Below are 19550 nucleotides of genomic sequence, written 5' to 3' on the forward strand. Positions count from 1 at the left end.
GCTTCTATTTCCTCATCAGTAAAATAGGAAAAATAAAAGATGTATAACATAAGATAGTTTTGTGGATTAAATGAGAAAATCTGGGGGTAATCCAGATTTTAGCATAATGCCCAATATGAAGTGTTCAATAAATGTTAAGTGTTACTTTATCATTATTGGAGACTAATTTATGTGCTTTTAGTAGAGAAGTGATAGATTATCACTGTTGGCTACATCCAGTACATAAACTACAAAAAGCTCTTGCATGGTTGCTGGGGACTAGGGATAGTGGGTGTGGGGAGGGCTGTGTGTGACTCTATACAGAGGCAGCCTGAGGGAGTGTTGTGACAGAGCAGTTCTGTATATCGATTGCAGCGGTGGTTACATGAATCTGCACATGTGATAAAATGACTTAGAACTGGACACATACTGTGCCAATGTCAAATTCCTGGTTTTGACATTGAACTACAACTATGTAAGATCACAGGAAGAAACGGGGCCCTCTCTGTACTATCTTTGCAACTTTCTATGAATGTATAATTATATCAAAATAAAAACTTGCTTATGTTGACTGCTAAAAGCTAGCTAGAAAAATACTTTATATGTTTGTACACATTTGCTTTTGGATATATACTTAGCAGCTGTCAGAGTTCCCAAGCAGATTTTTTTTTTTTTAAGTTTATTTATTTATTTTGAGAGAGTGAGTGAATAGAGGGAGGGGCAGAGAGAGCAGGAGAGAATCCCAAGCAGGCTCCACACTGTCCGCGCAGAACCTGACTCGAGGCTCGATCTCACAAACTGTGAGATCATGACCTAAACGGAAATCAACGGTCAGACGCTTAATCAAGTGAGCCACCCAAGGGCCCTGCGAGCCGATTTCTTAGAATGCATGTGACAGATCTATTTTGGGAAGGAAAACCACGAACTCCTACCACAATCGGTCTCATCCAATCCTTAAGCAGAAGTGGAGAATAGGAGTGCTTGAAGAGCCGAAACAAGCAGCTCTCTGAAGCCTGGACACTGGTTCCATCTTCAGAGCCTCTGACACAGCAAAGAACATCCAGACGGTTTTTCTGAGAGGACGAAGAGGAACAAAGGTCACACTCTCCGGCTGCTTCGGTCAGATTCTAGACTCTAATTAGGAGACTGTGATCCTGTCAACTTACCTCTTGACGCTTAATGTCTAACCCCAAGAGACTCACGAAACAGGTAATCTGAAGAAGGAAGTCGATGAGGACTGCCATCCCGGCAAACAGAGAGAAGGTGTGAACAGCCGGCATCTTTGACAGCGCTCCTGCAGGGGTGAGAAGCTGCCACGTCACGGCCCCTGCAGCACAGGGCTCTGTGCAAGTCTTACACTGCTGTGGGCTGGGCTGTGTCAGGAGCCAGAACAGGCTGCAGCCATGAGAAGGCCCTTGCCCCCCAACACTGCCACAGAGGAACGCCGCTGAAGTCTGTGGTTGTCACACCACAACTGGAAACAAACCATAAGTCCGATGTTTTTGCAAAATGGTGTCAGCATCAGAACCACTTAGCGAGTTAAAAATGTGGGTTCCTATGCTCTAACCCTATCTTACTTAATCGAGACAGTGGGAATTCATACCCAATTCAGTTGTATGTAAGAGGCTCTCCAGGTAAAGCTATGCACATTAAACTTTTGGAACCGCCAACATGGGTCATTTCTTACAGTACCTTCTATGCTTCACTCTATAGAGAGGCAGTATTTCTATTCTGCTATTACATCAACAATGTTAGTCTCCCACTTCTGTCACAATCAGCTGAGGGCACTCCAAGTCAGAGAGGTACTAGGTTAATATCCAGGAACTGCAAACTGGCAGCCCAGAGGCCAGATGTATCCTGTGTGGCCCACACTAGATCAATCCATCTTAGGATAAAAAGCTGTTTCTTAAAATAAGTAGCCAGTATTTAACAAAATACTTTTGGTCTTACACAAAAATCTAGATTCACAGCTTTGCTTTAAAAAAAAAAGAAAGAAAAGAAAAGAAAAGAAAAGAAAAGAAAAGAAAAGAAAAATTAGATTCAGCGCCACTAAGCCAGCAACATGTAGACCTGTGCACTCTGCGTGCCACAACCTCTACTGCTCTTACTGTCCCCACAAAGTCACTCCAGCCTTGAGGCACAGTGTCTATTACCATCACACTTGTGCTGGTTTTCTGCTAAAAAAGGTAAAAAGAGAAAATAACTTGTTGCACCTACATCCATCAAGAGGAAGTATAAGGGCCACGGGCGTCAAAGCGCGTTGCTTTGTGGAAATGACGAACAGCATATGAGCGCGTCTGATTTGGAAGATGGCTACCTTCAGTGACCCTACAACAAACAGCCCCATGTAAGGTGACTGAGTAGCCAAAGGAAGCATTTCCATTTGTGACCCAGAAATTGTGTCTCTCTCTGGACTTGTGGGGCAATTCTAATCCAGCCTCCTCCTCAGAAGATGCACTCAGTTTTCTGAGGCTAATCCAGCCTCCTCCTCAGAAGATGCACACCAGAGATGGGGGCAGGCCGCCCTGCCAGTGAGGCTGGCTGGTGATTTCTCCATATGAAAGAAACATGGGAGCACTGGTTTTTACTGCAGCTTATTCTCCCTGTATGAGGCGCGGCCCATACAGTGTTCCCCCAGTGCTCTGTAGGCACAGAGGCAGAAGGCTGTCTGGTAGAACATGGGCAAACTCCCTGCAGGCCAACACCTGTGGACTCTGCATGGAATGCTATGCGGCTCTGTGAGAATGCCCTTTTCAAAGATCAACACTGGCCATGGGAGACAAAAAGAGGAGCAACAGAGGAGTTCCAGGTATCTGTCATCCCAGACCCCAACATCAACACTGTCCTGAAACAACAGGAGGAAGAGGACGCTTCCAAAATGATACCCCAGATACTGCCAGCAAATTTTCCCGTGGTCTGCTCTGCTCTTTCCAGTCATGGAATAAAGCTCAAACAAGGAAGCAGCCCAGATCCTTCTATTCCCAGGCTCAGAAAACTGTAGGATTGGTAGAATTCAAAGAGTGATTACCTAAGAAAAATGCTACAGCCTCTGAAAAGGATGACAGGAACATACTAGGAGCCACTTCTCCTAGGACCCTGCCCAGCTGCTGATCCAGAGTTTCTCCGTGAAGACGTTCATCTCGCTTAAAAAAACAAAACGCAAAACAAGGGATGTTAAAATTTCTAAATAACGATGCCACCTCTTTGCTTCTTTGTTGCTTTGTGTTAACTCATCGGTAAGTAAGAATGATTAGCAGCTTCTATTTATTGTACATAAATTTTTATGGGAGACCCACACTTGTCATGATAATCCATCCAGGTATTACTAAACCCCTTTGCTAGGTAACAGGTGAGAAGCTCAAGGCAAGACTGGATCATCTTATCAGGAAAATACATGGAATGCAGGCTGCAGGTGGCTGGACCATTTAAAGACACTCTTACATGCCAATGAGTCTCCAAGTAAGGGGACCGGGACAGAATAAATTGACCGAGACCATTTTCTCCATCCGCGGCATCTCTGGCAAATCTTTGATTCTTCTACACTACTGGAGAATCATTTTAATAACAGGCATGTCCAAAATACTTTCCACAAGCGCAAGAGCCCTTTTTACATACATATTTAAAACATGAATTTTCACTTTATATCTAAATCACCAACCAAAGAGAGGGGTGAACTTCTTGGTCTCGAAATGTCCCAGACAAGCTATGGACACCAATCGGCAACACAGAGAAAAGGAACCAAAGCCTCCTCATTGTCCACCCTCACAAATACTCTGCATGGAACTGCAGAGCCATTAATGGAGCCCAGTTTTTGGTCAGATGCCCAGCTCTGTGAGACAATGAAAATATACCTGGTAGGTCTGGACCAGAATGAAGATGTTGTCCACCCCAACAGCCAGCACCAGGAATGGGATGACTTCGATCACAATGAGGGTGAGAGGGATCCCAATGTAGCTAAAGATGCCCAAAGAGCACGCCACTGAGCTCAACACAATGAGGATCCCCGCGATGCCGAGGGAGATTTTAGAGTCCACCTGGGACATGCGACAAAGACACAAACTGTCAGCGTATCATTTGTCCTATGACTAAAAGGTCCTCGTGTTTTACCTCTTTTTGGGTATAGCTGATTTGGAGTTAAAAGTCCTGAGTTTGAGAGAAGAAATTAAAAATATTCTAGGTCTTCCCTAGCAATGTTTTATAAGCAACCATTCTTAGCTGATGGTGTGGACAAATTAGAAAAAACTGGATTATGGGAAATAAATTGTAAGTTTAAAATAAACCAAAGGCTTGGACCTGGAGAAAACAGCCACAGGAAACAGAAATGTTACATACGATTAAAATACAGGGGAATGTACACCAGTTTTGAAAAAAATGAGTTACGATTAAGTAGAGGCAAAAAATGACATCATGCGATGCATCACCATTTCTCTCCAGCACAGACACACACACAAACACCACTTACTAGAAGCCTGCTACAGCTTTTGATGTGCCCCAAGGCTATGGAAATGTACAGAAACATGATGGCATAGCTGATTATAACAGTGAAAATATCACCGTTACTTTCACGATTTAGTTCATCTTCAATACTTCGCTCAGTAGTGAAAGAAATGGTCAGATTTGGATTCTTGTAGTTTTTCACAAAATTAATAAACCTAAAGAGTGAGCAAATTTTATATTTTTAGTTAAAGCTTAGTGACAGCTAAGAGAGACACTTCTTTCCAACTTCTATGACACACAAATCATGTCTACTTAACCTATGCCCACATTAGGATTTTCTACACACTGGAGACTAGAAGGTGAAACACCCCCAGACTACAAAATTCCAGACATGCTGAAGTTTCTACCACTTGAATCTAGTTTAGAACAAGTTTATTTTATTTTATTTTTTTTATATTTAATCATTTTTTGAGAGAAAGAGCATGAGTGGGGGAGGGACAGAGAGAGAGAGGGAGACACAGACTCTGAAGCAGGCTTCAGGCTCTGAGCTGTCAGCACAGAGCCTGACACGGGGCTTGAACTCATGAACCATGAGATCATGACCTGGCCAAAGTCAGACGCTTAACCAACTGAGCCACCCAGGCACCCCTAGAACAAGTTTAAAAGTTGGTCCGCGGGTTTGGCTTTGGTAGCACATATACTAAAACTGGAATGAACAAGAAAAGATCAGCATGGCCCCTGAGCAAAGCTGACAAATTCGTGAAGTGTTTGTTTAAAAAAAAAAAGTTGGTTCATGGTCTCCTTTCTTTTTCACTAAAAAAGATTCCTAAACCAAGCATATTATAATAAAGACATACGCTCATGGAACAAACTTTTAAAAGTTGATTTACAGATTCGATGCCATCCCTATGAGCCCCAGCTGACTTCTTCATAGAAAGATAAGCTGATTCTACTATTCGCATGGAACTGCAAGGTGCCCAGAAGAGCGAAACCCTTCTTTTTCAAAGAAGGACAAAGGAGGAGGACACACACTTGTTGATTTCACACCTTCTACAAAACAACAGTAGTCACGAGAGTGTGGTATCAGCACAAAGACAGACATAAAAATCAAAGATCAGAGGAATACAACTAAGAGTCTAGAAATAAACCAGGTATCCATGGTCACCTAATTTTTGACAAGATGGCAAGACTACCCAATGAGAGAAAGCATAATCTTTTCAACAAATGGTCTGGGACAACTGGATAGCAACATGCAAAAAAGAATGAAATTAGATTCTTCCTCATGTTAACATGAAAAAATTAACTCAAATGGATCAAAGACCTAAAGGTGAGAACTAAATATATAAAACTCTGGGGGCACCTGGGTGGCTCAGTCTGTTAAGTGTCCAACTTCAGCTTAGGTCATGATCTCACGGTCCGTGAGTTCGAGCCCCACACGTTGGGCTCTGTGCTGACAGCTCAGAGCCTGGAGCCTGCTTCGGATTCTTGGTCTCCCTCTCTCTTTGCCCCTCCCCCGCTTGTGCTGTCTCTCTCTCAAAAGTAAACATAAATAAACATAATAAATAAACAAAGTATAAAACTCTCCAAATAACACACAGGCATAAATCTCCATGTCCTTGGATTGGGCAATGGTTCCTCAGATATGACACTGAGAGTATGAGCAACAAAAAACTAGAAAAACTAGACTTCAAAACTAAAAACTTGTGCCTCAACAGACACCATCAAGAAAACAAAACATGCCAAAGAATGGGAGTAAATACCCGGAAATCATGTAGCTGATGGCGGCCTTGTAGAATATATAAGAATTCTTACAATTTAATAATAAAAATACAAATAATCCAGCTAAAGACAGGCAAAGGATAGGAATAGACATTTCTCGAAGGAAGTTACACAAATGGCCAATAAGCACCAAAATGGAGGCTTTAAATCATTAGCCTTCAGGGAAATGCAAATCAAAACTGCAATGAAATACCAATTCACACCCACTAAGACAGCTAGAATCAAAAGGTCAGCTAACAAATGTTGGGGAGGACGTGGGGAAGTTAGAACCCTCATACACTGCTGGTGGAATGTAAAATGGTGCAGCCACCATGGAAAGCACTCTGGCAGTTCTTCAAAGAGTCACCATATGACCCAGAAATTCTACTCCTAGTTATATATCCAAGAGAAATGAAAACATAGCTCACAGAAAAATCTGTATATGGATGTCTACAGCAGCATTATTCATAATGGCCAAAAAGGTAGGAACAACCCAAATGTGTATCAAATGATAAGTGGATAAAAATGTGGTATATCCATAGGATGAAACATTATGCAGCCATAAAAAGGAATGAGGTACTGATACATGTTACAACTTGAATGAACCTTAGAAACACACTAAGTGAAAGAAGCCAGACACCGAAGTCCATATATACGCTTCCATTCATATAAAAATCCAGAATACAAAAATGTACGGAGACAGAAATGAGATTAATGTTTGCACAGGGCTGGGATGTGGGAAGCTGAGGGTGACGGGTGGGAGTGATAGCTAAAGGATCAGGGGGCTTCTTTTTGAGATTAAGAAAAAAAAATTCTAAAATTCACTGTGGTGACAGCTGCAGGTATCTGTGAATACACTAAAGCTACTGAATTACACAGTTTAAATGGGTGAAATGTATGGCATAGGATTTATATTCCAACAAAGTTCTTTAAAAAAAGCAGTGAAAGGTATAGAGTCAAAAACCCGTTCTCTGTTCCTATTCTTTAGGGGTTATAAACATAGTCAACAATTTCCTGGGCCCCTTGCTTGATATTTTTTCTAGGGATGGATATTTTTTCTACCATGGATAGCATATATTTGCCTAACCACGTTGATTGCAGCTTTTGTGTCCTCCATCTGGCACCATTTACTTACCCATCTTTAATGACTGCATGATTTTCTACCATGTGTGTCCCCTACTAATGTACACCCAGCTTGCTCCTGGTGTTCACTATGAGAAAAGGGTGCAGGGATACAGATTCAAACAATGTTTACAGATACACCGATTTTTTTTCTTAACGTCATTAGTACCAAATGAAAAAAATGACATAATTTAGACCTGATGTTGGTTATTAACTGAGCTGACTGTGGTTTAAGTGCATTCTGTTAGCGTCCAGCTCCCCACACAACAAAGACAGCAACTCACTCTTTTTCCCAGACCTGGGCCTTCTGGAGCCTCTCTGTATCATTATAGTAATTATTGACAGGAAAGGTAATCACAAGGGCTGTGGCATTATTGTAATTTTGATCTGAAAAGGAAAAATGTGACATTAAGAAGAAGTGTGCAGAAAATTAGACACGAGGGAAAATTACATGACAGCCAGGTAACTGATTTCTCACAGGTGCTGTAGACTGTACTCTAAAAACAAATCACAAGTTCACTGACGTGTCTATGTAGCTCAGTTAATGAATAAAAAGGATGCTGTATCTGGTGTAGACAGAGATTCACTCAGGAAGGGTAACTTCTTTAACGAAATAGCACGTGCGTGGTAAAAATTTCCATCAGAGCAAAAAGGTGTTCATTGTCTCTCCTTCCTCAATCCTTAGTTCTCCTCCCCACACTGTGGCCGTCTGAACTATTTCCCAGAGATACTCCACACATGCACAAGCAAACACCTGTATTCTTCCCTTTCCTTCTTAGTCACACAAATAGCAGCACGCTGTTCTGCACATTACATTTTTAATTTATATCTTGGAGATGGCTCCATTTTAGGACATAAAGAGCTTCCTTATTCTTTTTTCTACTGGATCATATTTTCTAGTGTAATTTAACCAATCTCCAATTGATGGACATTTTTGCAATTTTTAAAATTATGAACAAAAATACTACAAAGAATAATCTGATATTTTTCACGTGTAACAACATGCATATTTGCAGAATCAAATCTTACAAGTACAAGTAATGAATCAAAAAGTATGTGCCATTCTAATTTTGATAAATTCCTCCAAAATGCCCTCCAAAGAGGCTATCCTGTTTTTCCACTTCTTTAAATGGCAAAATATCTACTGAGACCCTGCTTTGTGCCAGGCATTACTTTAGGTACTATGGATATATACCAGTGAACGAAAGAGAGGAAAACCCTGCATTCCTGGAGCTTGCATTCTATTCTAGGAACCATACACACTTCCAGTAACACTGGGGTCCTCTGCACCCCGCATTGTTTTATCAAACTCTTATGTCTTGCCCCCTCATTAGGGGGAAAGATTGAAGTGAGATGCATTTCACTATCTAGGAGTGAGGTTGAGCATTTTCCCCATATAATTAACAGCCATTTGTATTTCCTTTGTTAACTTTCATATGGCTTTGGCCACTTTTCTTTTGGGTTGTTAACCTTTTCTTTTTTTCACCAGAGCCTTCGTATATATTTATATATAATTTTTTTTTTTAGTTTATTTATTTTTGAGAAAGAGCACAAGTGAGGGAGGGGCAGAGAGAGAGAGGGAATCCAAAGCAGGCTCCAGGCTCCAAGCTGTCAGGGCAGAGTCCAACACATGGCTCAAACTCACAAACTGTGAGATCATGACCTGAGCCAAAGTCATATGCTTAACCAACTGAGCCAAGTGAGCTGCCCAGGCACCCCCCCAGAGCCCTTCATATATTAAGGGCACACTATCTGTTATGTATACTGTTTTTTCCCCGTCTAGTTTGTTGCTTGCTTTTTGTTTTTAACTTTATGGTGTTTGTTTTCTACATAGGAATTAAAAAAAAAAAAAAGTGCTGATTTGCATCTGGCAATGGAAGAGAAACACTTTTTAAAAAATGTTTATTTATTAACTGATGGAGGGGGAGGGGCAGAGAGAGAATCTCAGGTAGGATCTGTGCTGTCAGTGCAGGGGGACTCGATCTCACTAACTATGAGATTGTGACCTGAGCTGAAATTAAGAGTCAGATGCTTAACTGCCTGAGTCACCCAGGTGCCCCAGAATTTTAAATTCTTATGTAGTCAAACTCACTAATGTTTCCTTTTGTGGCTTCTGGGTTTTGTGTCTTGCTTAGAAATGCCTTCTCCATTTAAAAATTATCAAAAAAATTCTTCCTGTATCTTCTTCTAGATCTTTAATAAGTTTCACTTCTTGAATTTCTTACATTTAATAACTTTCCCTCCTTATATATCTGAAGTTTATTTGGATGGAAGGAATGAGGTATGAGATCAAATTTAATTTTGACGGCTATGGCTCCCCAGTTGGTGACACTGTCTTTTCCCCACTAATTAGAAATGCCATTATATGAGGCGAGGAAAATTTAAATATAGATACAACTTCTCCCCTCCCACTGGCGAGGAGAACAACATCTATTTGACCTCTTCTGTGGGCGGGAGGAAAACCTGTTGAACTGCCTATTTTGGCTTTGGACGCCAAAGGTGTTACCTGAATCGTTACCCCATCATACCTGGTACAGTCTGTTCTAAGGTGCTACTGGAACCAGTAAAGAGCAAACCAATCACTCCTCCCCTTACAAGAGTGTCTCAATCCTCAACTAACTGGTTGAGGAGGAAGAACCAGATCAACTTTGCTTCTTTTTCCCCACATCCCACATATCATCTCTCCATGAACACTTTGACACTGAACAATGAGTTACGTGGAAATGAACTACTGCATGACTCTGGGGAAGAGTCTTTAGCTTTCGACAGCCTCCCAGAATGTGACCTTAAGAAGGCTAACACCATCCACTTCTTTTACATCCAGAACAAAACCCAAAGCCAAAGCCCAAAGAGAGAATGTACTTGGGATTTAAGATAGGGAATTCATAAGACTGTTCAATTTATGAAATCTTCATAATCAGCACCTGTTAGTGACAGAACCAAAACTACTTCACCTAATAGGAAAAGAGGAAGCTCCTCTTACTTACCATCATAGCCTCCTAACACAAGCCACGGGAACACTGGCCCACCGAATGTACCCAGGCAAGGATCATGGAGCAAACTGGTATCGTTCAGAGAGGCAGGAGCCCTGAGAAGTGTGGAAAACAACTCCCAGTTACAACAAGCCTCAAGACATCACAGAGACCTAAACATCTGCACGACAAACAGTTAAAGAGGCCGATTATATCCTAAGCATGATGTGGGCTCTGTGCATTATTCCTCAGGTGAATAATGCAGTTCAGCACTTGCCTTTGGGAGCTCAGAACCACTGAGTGAGAGACAGGCAAAAAGAGCATGATGTGGTCATTATCGCTCAGGGCAAGGTGCACGTGGGAAGGGATGTCACACTGTACATGGAGCACTAATAGAGGAAACTGCCACCGAATGAGCGAGAACAGGTACATGCGAGAAGAGAGCAACAGGATGGCAGTGTGAGGAACCACACCAAGTCCTGTCTACAGCAGGAGGCACCCACAAAGGGGAGGACTTCAGAGGGAAGGGATGGGGCTGGAAAGAGGGAGGGACAGACAATAAAAAAAAAAGGGTGTCATACGCTGTTTTACAAAGAGAATTCGGGCGGCAAAGCAGAAGAAGGGTCTGGATGTGGGAAAGAAAGGGGAGGAAGAGCCCTCAGACCAGTCAGGAGGTCTGTGCAAGGGCCCAGACGAGGGTAGTGCAGTGGAGGAACCAGCATCTCAGGACACGTCCTAAGCCAGAACTCTGCTGGGCACTTGTTCAGATTCTCACATATAACCCGAACCATGGCCCTTCTGAGCCCACAGCTGATGGGCTCAGACCCTAAGGGGTCAGATCACCTGCTTGGGGCAAACAGGCTACGTGGACACAGCCAGAGGCCAAGTCCCATTGTCCGATACATCGGGCTTGGGAGCTCATCCAGAAGGTTAAAATCCATAAGAATTATGTGAGGCAGATAAGAATGGGGAAGGATGCAGATACAGCCTCAAGCTGACACAGGTGCCATCACACGACACGGGGGTATGGGGACAGTAGATCTGTGCTTGGTTCTGGGTGCACCGGGTGTGCCGTTCCTGCAGGACCTCTAGGGCAAAAGCCCACGTAGAGCCGGAGGGTAAGGAGGGAGGTGAGAGCAGGAGACACAGAAGGGCAACCACGCAACACACAGAGCCACACGTGGGAGCGAAATGGCCCAAGGAGCGCTTCTGCACTGATCTGAACCACACCCTGCCTCAGACTAAACACAAGCCTCACGTACCTCCCTCCCTGTCAAAATTTTGTTGACTTTCATTTTGTAAGACCAGAAGTAAACAGCTTTCTCCTTTAAATATAAAAACCGAACAAGTTTCACTTTTTTTTCCAGTTGTCAAATTGCCCATGGCCACCCTATACCATCCACCCTGTGGAGAATGGGCGTGCCCTTACTGTTTTACAGGGAGAGCTCAGCTTTTTAGAGGCGAGCTCCTTGAAACAGAGCAAACCGGGCTTAATCGGCTAAAGAGTCACACCCCAGTAGCCTAAGTAGAACTGAAGACCACCAAACCAGACCAGATATCAAAGTAGCTGGCTCCTGAGATGGGGTTAGCTGACAGCACACTCAAAAGTGACAAGGAATAATTTCTCTGTCCCTGCAGTGACAAAACAGCCACGGTGATTGTCTGGCTGAACACCGGTCTCCAGGCTGGGTCAGGGCCTGCAGGGACAGCAGGCCCACCAGTGTAGACTGCTCTCCCTGCTAGGGGCACAGGCCTCCCTGCTAGGGGCACAGGTCACCAAAGCACAGATGCTCTGTGACCAGTGCACACGACAAATGCCACCTACCCAGCTAGACGTGCCTCCAGCGGGAAGCAGACTCAGTGCTCTCCAATCTGAACTGCACACCAATCCTGCCCTCACTTCTCAAGAGGACGCTGCATTTTCAAAAACAATCTGACATCGTGGTAGAAGTTTATAGTTGCAAGACAAGAAAAAACACTAGAGGCTTCTATTCTTGTACTGTGAGACCAGTGGCGGTGTGGCATGTGGTTTCCAAATCAGGCATGAGTGAAAGGCCATTCCTCGATTATACATCATGAATGCTCCATGAGTGCTCCCACCCCAGGGCCTTTGTGCTTGCTGCCTGTCTACTCGGAACACTTTTCCCTCCGATAATCACAGGCTCCCTCCTTTCCTTTCTGTCTGTGCAGGTCTCCACTCTACCTAAAGTAGCACGCCCCCACTGCCTTCCATCTGCTCGTTGGGCTTAATTTCTCCAGAGCTCTCCTCTCCACCTGGCATCAGGGCAGGTATCTATTCATTGTCGGTCTCCCTCCATCAGAGCATGCGCTTTGCAGGGCAGGTCCCGCTGCTTGCTCACGGCTAGGCCTCTGGCACCTACAACTGTGTGCAGCGACAGCAAGTGCTCGCGGGCTGGTGGGCCGAATGATGACCGTCTCCTGCCACGTACCGTACACAGTATAGCAAGTGTGTGTGGTAATCTGCATACACAAAGAAGTCATCTCCTATTTCATGGTCCAGCATGGAATGGCTGTTCTGGAAGTAATTTAACACGCTCAGAATGGTGCAGTTCTTGTTATAGGGTGACAGGGGGGCCACGCAGATGTCTTGAAGTGTCACGGTCTCATTGTTATAAGATGCAGTGATATTTTCGATGGCAGTTTGTAAGTCAAGAACCTGAAAGAAGGTTTTAAAAATAAACAAACCCAGAAACACATTGGATTTCTCTCAGATTGTAACTGTTATTGCCCTGACAGGTAAGAAGGTAAAAAGTATTTGCAGAGGGGCGTCTGGGTGGCTCAGTCGGTTAAGTGTCCGAGTTTGGCTCAGGTCATGAATCTCACAGGTTCAGGGGTTCAAGCCTGCATGAGGCTCTGTGCTGACAGCTCAGAGCCTGGAGCCTACTTAGGATTCTGTCTCCCTTCCTCTCCACCCCTCCCCCACTCATGCTCGCTCTCTCAAAAATAAAATAAACATTAAAAAAATTTTTTTTTAAAGTTATTTGCGGAAAATCCTTCCTCACACAAGGGAGAGGACTAAGACGTGCTATGGTAAAATATCTGATGACACCAAAGGCCCACTCTTAAAAGACAGCAAGCTGGGATGGAGACCCTCCTGAGAGGTGTCCAGAGAGACAGGGAGGGGACCCCAATACCAGGACAGATCTCAGGGCAGGATACATGCATATCTCGCATTCTACCCTTCTGCAGCAATAACAACAGGGCCGCAGAGGGGAGACCGGGGCAATCTGCCTGGTTCTCTCGACATACCCTCTTACTAACAAAATACCACCTACTGCCTTGTGCTATACTAGGATTATTTATGTATATCCCTGGGGTTCCCAACAGAGACTACATTCCTGGAGGTAAATGACTACGTTGTGCTTCTTTTGCAACAAGCTGAGAAAAAGAAACACAGGGTTACTCAGTGGAGAAAAGATTTTGTTCTTGTCTTGAGACCATTTTGATGTTTTTCAAGATACCAGACTTTCTGTAGGCAAGAGCAATATTTAAAGGAAAAATCATGTGATTGAGCAACTGTTCATTAAAAAAATAGGCAGGATGCCATTTATTCACAGACAGAGTTCTCCAGGTCAAGTGTGACAAGGGAGAACGGGAAGGGTTAAAGGCCTCTGTAAGAGAATGGGATGGATCTCGTTCCGAATGCACCTCCTACCAAATGCAGGCCAGGGCCTACCTTCCAGAAATGACAAATTCATTCCTGCAGCGGCGGACCAGCAGTAGCTCCTGCCTCGGTCCCCAGCACAGTGTTAGAGAGGCTTCATTCCTTTGGGTCCTGGCACATTACTTTTCAATTGCCAAGGGAAAAATTTAATAAGTTCCTAAGTAAATTATAAATACACTCTGCTTCAACAGAGAAATGCTCCTCTCAGTTTCAAGAAGCAAGACCTGCCATATGAAGGAAATATAAAAGCAGTCTACAGTAAAATTTTCAGGAAGTTCAACATCCACCATTCGCTTTCTGGAAAAGTAAATGAAAAGCATCTTTACCTTTTCACTGTTGAGATTTTCAAGATATACCGCCACATTCAGCCCCAACCCCATGTCAAGTAGAACCGGTCAATATGTCAAAGCCAGAAAACAAACCACCCGGCTTCCCAGAACGGATTTCTGCTCACAGCACGTTACCTGGTGCAAGATTGCGAGGTCAAGCGGAGGTCCGAAGGGCACATCGGATCCTGAGGGGTACGGCTGGTAAGTGTGTGCACTGGTGTGGGGGGCCTGGATGATGAGCTGCTCCGTGCGGAAGAAAGGCCCAAAGTGCGTGTCAAAGTACTCTTTCTCGAGGCGCGCCTGGCTGCTGGGAGCTGACCACAGGTCAACTGGATTGGTCGTGACCCGCACAAACACCAGGCCTGAAGAACAGGCGGCAATGAAGGCCAGGGAGAAGAAGATGATGGGGCCCGGGTTTCGGACGCAGAAAGAGCCCCACTGTGAGAAGAGCCGCCTCAGACAGCCCTCAAATGCCGCACCAAGCGCGTCACAGCAGGACGCCTCCCCTGGAAGAGCGGGAGAGGAAGGGAGGGTGGAGGTTAAGAGCCAAGCCATTCCTGAAAGTCGGAACAGGGAAAGCGTTAGCTACTACCACAGGGGCTGGGAATAGTGTCCGCACAGGGATGGCACAAGATCCGCCTCCCTCCCGTCGCACACCCTCAGCACCTATCTGCTCAGGAAGCCACCTTCCTTGCCTGCCCACGGTGATGGCACCTGCCACCCACCCCGCAGAGGAGCGATGCTCACACAAAAGCAAAGTTCTCTGAGCACTCTGTCCAAGGCACTTCCCATCCACCTTTGTGGTTATGCCTGCCCCTCCACAGCTCTTACCCCAGTCCCTAATTATCCTTGGTTCCGATCTACCACCCTAACTAGACTGCTACTACCACAAGGGCAAGGACCTGTCTGTGTTGGTCGCGGCCGTGTCCTTGACACCAGCACAGTGCCTGTCCCAGAACAGCACATCAACATTTTCTGAGGAAACGTGCACTCATGCAAACATAATCCTAACCATTTGAGTACAAAAGTGCCTACCTCTGTCATTGGCATTTACAGAGAAAGCTATGTTGCTATCAATGGGGGTGTACTCAGAGACAAAATAGCGTTTTCTGAAAAACAAAAGCACATAAGCAGTATTAGTGGATATTTGACATAATGAGGCTGTTCCTCTGATAGTCCCGTAGACCTATTAAAAGCTCACTTCTTCATCCTATTTCCTTCTTGCCTAATCGCCTCCTTCTTCCCCCAGGTTCCCTTGCTCTAGGTCATCCTGCTCACCAGTCTCAGGAGAAAATTTAAGACGGTATTAAAAACAAGTTGATAAAGGGTAATTTCACCTTGCAGCCTTCATTTAGATTTAAAACTTCAGGTCCTTTAGAAACACAGTGAGCACTAGGGCGACTGGGTGGCTCAGTTAAGCGTCCGACTTTGGCTCAGGTCATGACTTCACGGTTCATGAGTGCGAGCCCCGCGTCGGGCTCTGTGCTGACAGCTCGGAGCCTGGAGCCTGCTTCGGATTCTGTGTCTCTCTCTCTCTCTGCCCCTCCCCCCGCTCACGCTGTCTCTCAGTGAACACAGTGAACACTGCTGTGCAGCAGCAATGGGCACACCTGAGGCCTGGAGCATCACTCTAACATCAGTCTCCAATACAAGGAACCAGGGATCCTTGCAGAAGAGGTGGATTCCAGGGCTGGCGCGGGGAAAATAACAGATGAGCCTGGAGCATTTTGTGATTCCAGGAAATAAGAAAGGCAAGGGCACGTTAAAAAACAAAACAAAAACAAAAAACAGAGGAGTAGGGACCATGATGTAAATGTAATTGAATAAATAAGTAGAGCAGGAGGGATAACGGTCTATACAGAACAAGTGTAATTAGTAAATGAAGAAGAAATGAGGGAACTATAAAATCAACAATCATCACTAGGCAAACACGACAGTAGTAGCTGCAGATAAGATCCCCCAGTGGAGGCTAAAATCAGGGGGTGACAGCTTTAGGAGAAACAAGGTATTAGGAGTTCTGACCCATCTCTCCTAAGATATCTATCAGTTACGAAGGGAGAAACAGTAACTTTATGGTAGAGAAATGCAGCAGAGACCCCCTTTATCAAGTGATCAAGGTTAACATTACCAGGGAAGAGACATACTCAGACCGGGTACGAGTGATATGTATGATACACTGAGAAGGACACATCGATTCTGTGATAATCTTGTCAGAAACACATAACCTCAACCTAATGAGAAAATGTCAGCTAAAGCTAAGTGGAGGGACATTCTACAAAATAACTGGCCAGTATGTATCGAAAGTGTCAAGGCCATAAAAGAAATGGAAAGACCGAGGACCTGTCACAGACCGGGGGAGGGTGGTAAACAAAAAGTGGGCGTGGAGTGGGGTCCAAAAACAGAACGTGTCAGAGGAAAAGATGGTGGTATCTGAATAAAGTTTGTGGCTTAGCTAATCATACCATACCATTATTTTCTCAGTTTTGATAATTACACAGTATGGCTGACGTAAGCTGTAACATTAGGGGAAGCTGGGTAAAGGATACATATGAACTTCTACTATTTTTTGCACCTTCCTGGTAAGTCTAACATTATTTCAAAACAAGTTAAAGAAAATGTACTGTCCTAATCAAGGTGCAAATATGTAAAAGGATTATAAGCACTGCATTGAATTAGATTTGAATCAGATTCAGCTCCTCCTACTTTCTGTTAAAGAATGTGTGGTTAATGCACAGTGCTTTAAATCACTCATCATTTTGAACAAATCAATGAAACCAACTTCACGATCTAACCAGGCCTCTGATTGTTTACCAGTTGAAAGCCAAAAGCAATTCATGGAGACCGGTATTCACGTGATATTTGTTTCCTGGTTTAGTTAAGCTGGAAGTACCACTTGAATAATCTTGCTCTTCTTGCCCTGGGGAATAAACAAAACTGCTCACCTGTAGCACCACAAAGCAAAAAATGCTCCAAAAAACACAAGCAAAAATGCCATGTAGGTGATCCACATGATGACATACATGGCGTCCAGGCCCAAGATTCTCCAGGGCACAGGAGGCGGTGGGGGCTGGGGCTTTGGGCCACAAACAATTGAGCAGTCCTGGCAGCTGCACGGCCCGGTGACCTCGTCCACAGACTCGTCACAGCCCTTGGTGGCATTGTTCATGGGCTCCATCCCATGGGTTGGAAGATCTGCGGGGAGGATGGGGTTGAGTAAATACCTCAATAAAAAAACTACAAAGCTTGTATTAAATTATATTTGAACCTAGTGATAAGCACACTGACATACAGAGCATGACCATAAGAGTAAAAAGGACTGGAGGTTTCTGGCTGATCAAATGGTGTGTTGCTGCTTAGTCCTGTAAAGTTTTAAGTTACTTCAAGTAATTTTGGGCACAAGGTTTGTTGCTGAGACCAGAGTGCCCCACATTCCAAGGGAAATCTCCACTGAGGAGCCAGTCTAACATCATTCCAGAGCTCCTAAAAAGGCCTTTGTAATGCTTCAGTCTTTTTTTTTAAAAGAAAAGAAACAAAACAAAAACCCAGGCTCATTCATTCTTTCAATGAGGCAGCAACACCGGAAGGCAGTTCCTCCTCCTCCATCCTCCCTGCCAGCCCCCTAAATTAACCAGGGGCAGGGGAAATGTTCTAGTTACCTCTCTCACTGGAGGGAAAGTCCAGGAACCAGTTATCTGAATTTGTTTACCTTCCTATTGTAGATTAAGGTTCCTGGGCTTTAAAACCACATCATAAATACACCAAACTTGGGAGCCTACCTGAAAAAATGGGTGTGATGGTGAAAGGTGCCTGGCCGTTGTCCTTATTGAACATGTACTCAATCCAGTTAGTGGCATTGCAGGCTTCGGCGTCCTTCCCACACAGCAGTCCCAGGGCTTTGTCATTACTGGAGGGGGCCTCCACGTCCCGGCAGGCATTGTACATGGCTGGCAGAGGAAGAAGGCAAAAGTACCGAACACCATGCTGAGAAGATCTTCCGAAAGGCCTCTCAAATGCGAATTTAGCCATAAACACTGCACTCCAAAGCCACGGGCTGGCAGGAGGGACAGTAAACACTAAGGGCAGGAGTGGAGACTCACCACTCTGCAAGTAACATGCTGGGCTAGATTCCAAGTAACTTAAACATAAAAGCAAACAAGAAAGGCATACATCACCCTCACGTAGCTCACAGTAGCTGGGAGAAGTATTACCACCACTGGAGAGAAGAAGGGACTAAGGCTGAGGAAGGAGAAGTAAGAACCTTAGTGTCTCTTCAGTCAATGAAGCTGGTTCCAGAAATCTGGGGTAGGAAACTATACAGCTGAAGAGTTTGGAACTTATACGGGAAAACTGTTTTTAGAGGAGAGGTCACATATGAATGAACCTAATACTAGTCACTCTCTTGGCTTTATTTTAGTACATATAAAGACAACACACAAAATAAGAATAATGTGACACTTTGCACATAAAAAAGTAGTAGTAATGGATCCCATATTAACATTCGTTAACCAGTCCCTACTGTAGAGGCCGCTTTCAGGCAAACAGGCTTGAGCAATGGAATGTAGAAAAGGCCCATCAGCTGACCCACCTCAAAATATCCACAGGCCCTAACTAACCAATGGGCTACTTGCAGCTGAGCACAGTTACCCAAAAAGGGAGAATTCCAGGGGCACCTGGGTGGCTCAGTCAGTTAAGCTTCCAACTCTTGGTTTTGGCTCAGGTCATGATCTCAGGGTTTGGTTCATGAGTTTGAGCCCTGCTTGGGAATTCTCTCTCTCTCCCTTTCTCTTCCCCTCCCTGACTTGTGCTCTCTCTCGCTCTCTCAAAATAAATAAATAAACTTAAAAAAAAAAGAAACGGGAGAATTCCATATATCGCTATGCCTCCACCTCCTCCCTCTTTAAGAACAGCCTCCACCCACTACCTCACTGCAGACGGCTTCTTTCTGTCCTGCCCACCACTCCCTTGGCGTATTCAATAAACTTCTATTGCCTTTGTTCTGCCTCACGTGAATTCTCTCACCTTCCCAGCCACGGGTTGCCAGCCCATCATCACCCTACATTTGGGGGCCCCCATCCAATGGAGAGATACCTCATTTAGATACCACACCTACTTGTTACAAACTTCTTTGGATCTTCTTCCCTAAACTTTAAAGAGACACTGATAAATTCACCGTGTTTAACCCTCACTCTTGAAAGGCAGTTCAGATAGAATGACTTCTTTAGAATTAGGATTATTCTATTGCCTTCTGGCCTCTATCACTGCTGGTAA

General features: G+C 44.4%; 1 protein-coding gene and 1 pseudogene across 2 annotated transcripts in view; one reads left to right on the plus strand and one right to left on the minus strand.

Annotated features, from left to right (window-relative positions):
• Nucleotides 1–19550, minus strand: part of NPC1 (NPC intracellular cholesterol transporter 1) — a 55967-nt gene that overhangs the window by 10321 nt on the left and 26096 nt on the right. Inside the window, exons 5-16 of one of the 2 annotated variants that reach the window (XM_027068641.2) lie at nt 18059–18226; nt 17225–17474; nt 15318–15391; nt 14418–14839; nt 12719–12945; nt 10284–10384; nt 7581–7683; nt 4442–4631; nt 3831–4013; nt 3008–3122; nt 1146–1273; nt 912–1052 (exon numbers count right to left, since the gene is read on the minus strand). In XM_027068641.2, coding sequence (XP_026924442.1) covers nt 912–1052; nt 1146–1273; nt 3008–3122; nt 3831–4013; nt 4442–4631; nt 7581–7683; nt 10284–10384; nt 12719–12945; nt 14418–14839; nt 15318–15391; nt 17225–17474; nt 18059–18226 — 2102 coding nt within the window. The remainder of the gene's footprint in view (nt 1–911; nt 1053–1145; nt 1274–3007; nt 3123–3830; nt 4014–4441; nt 4632–7580; nt 7684–10283; nt 10385–12718; nt 12946–14417; nt 14840–15317; nt 15392–17224; nt 17475–18058; nt 18227–19550) is intronic. The other variant, XM_027068642.2, reaches the window with a different exon arrangement.
• On the plus strand, nt 5092–5190 carry LOC113602397 (uncharacterized; annotated as a pseudogene).

Source organism: Acinonyx jubatus, chromosome D3, assembly GCF_027475565.1.
Source record: "Acinonyx jubatus isolate Ajub_Pintada_27869175 chromosome D3, VMU_Ajub_asm_v1.0, whole genome shotgun sequence".
Lineage (NCBI taxonomy): Eukaryota > Metazoa > Chordata > Mammalia > Carnivora > Felidae > Acinonyx > Acinonyx jubatus.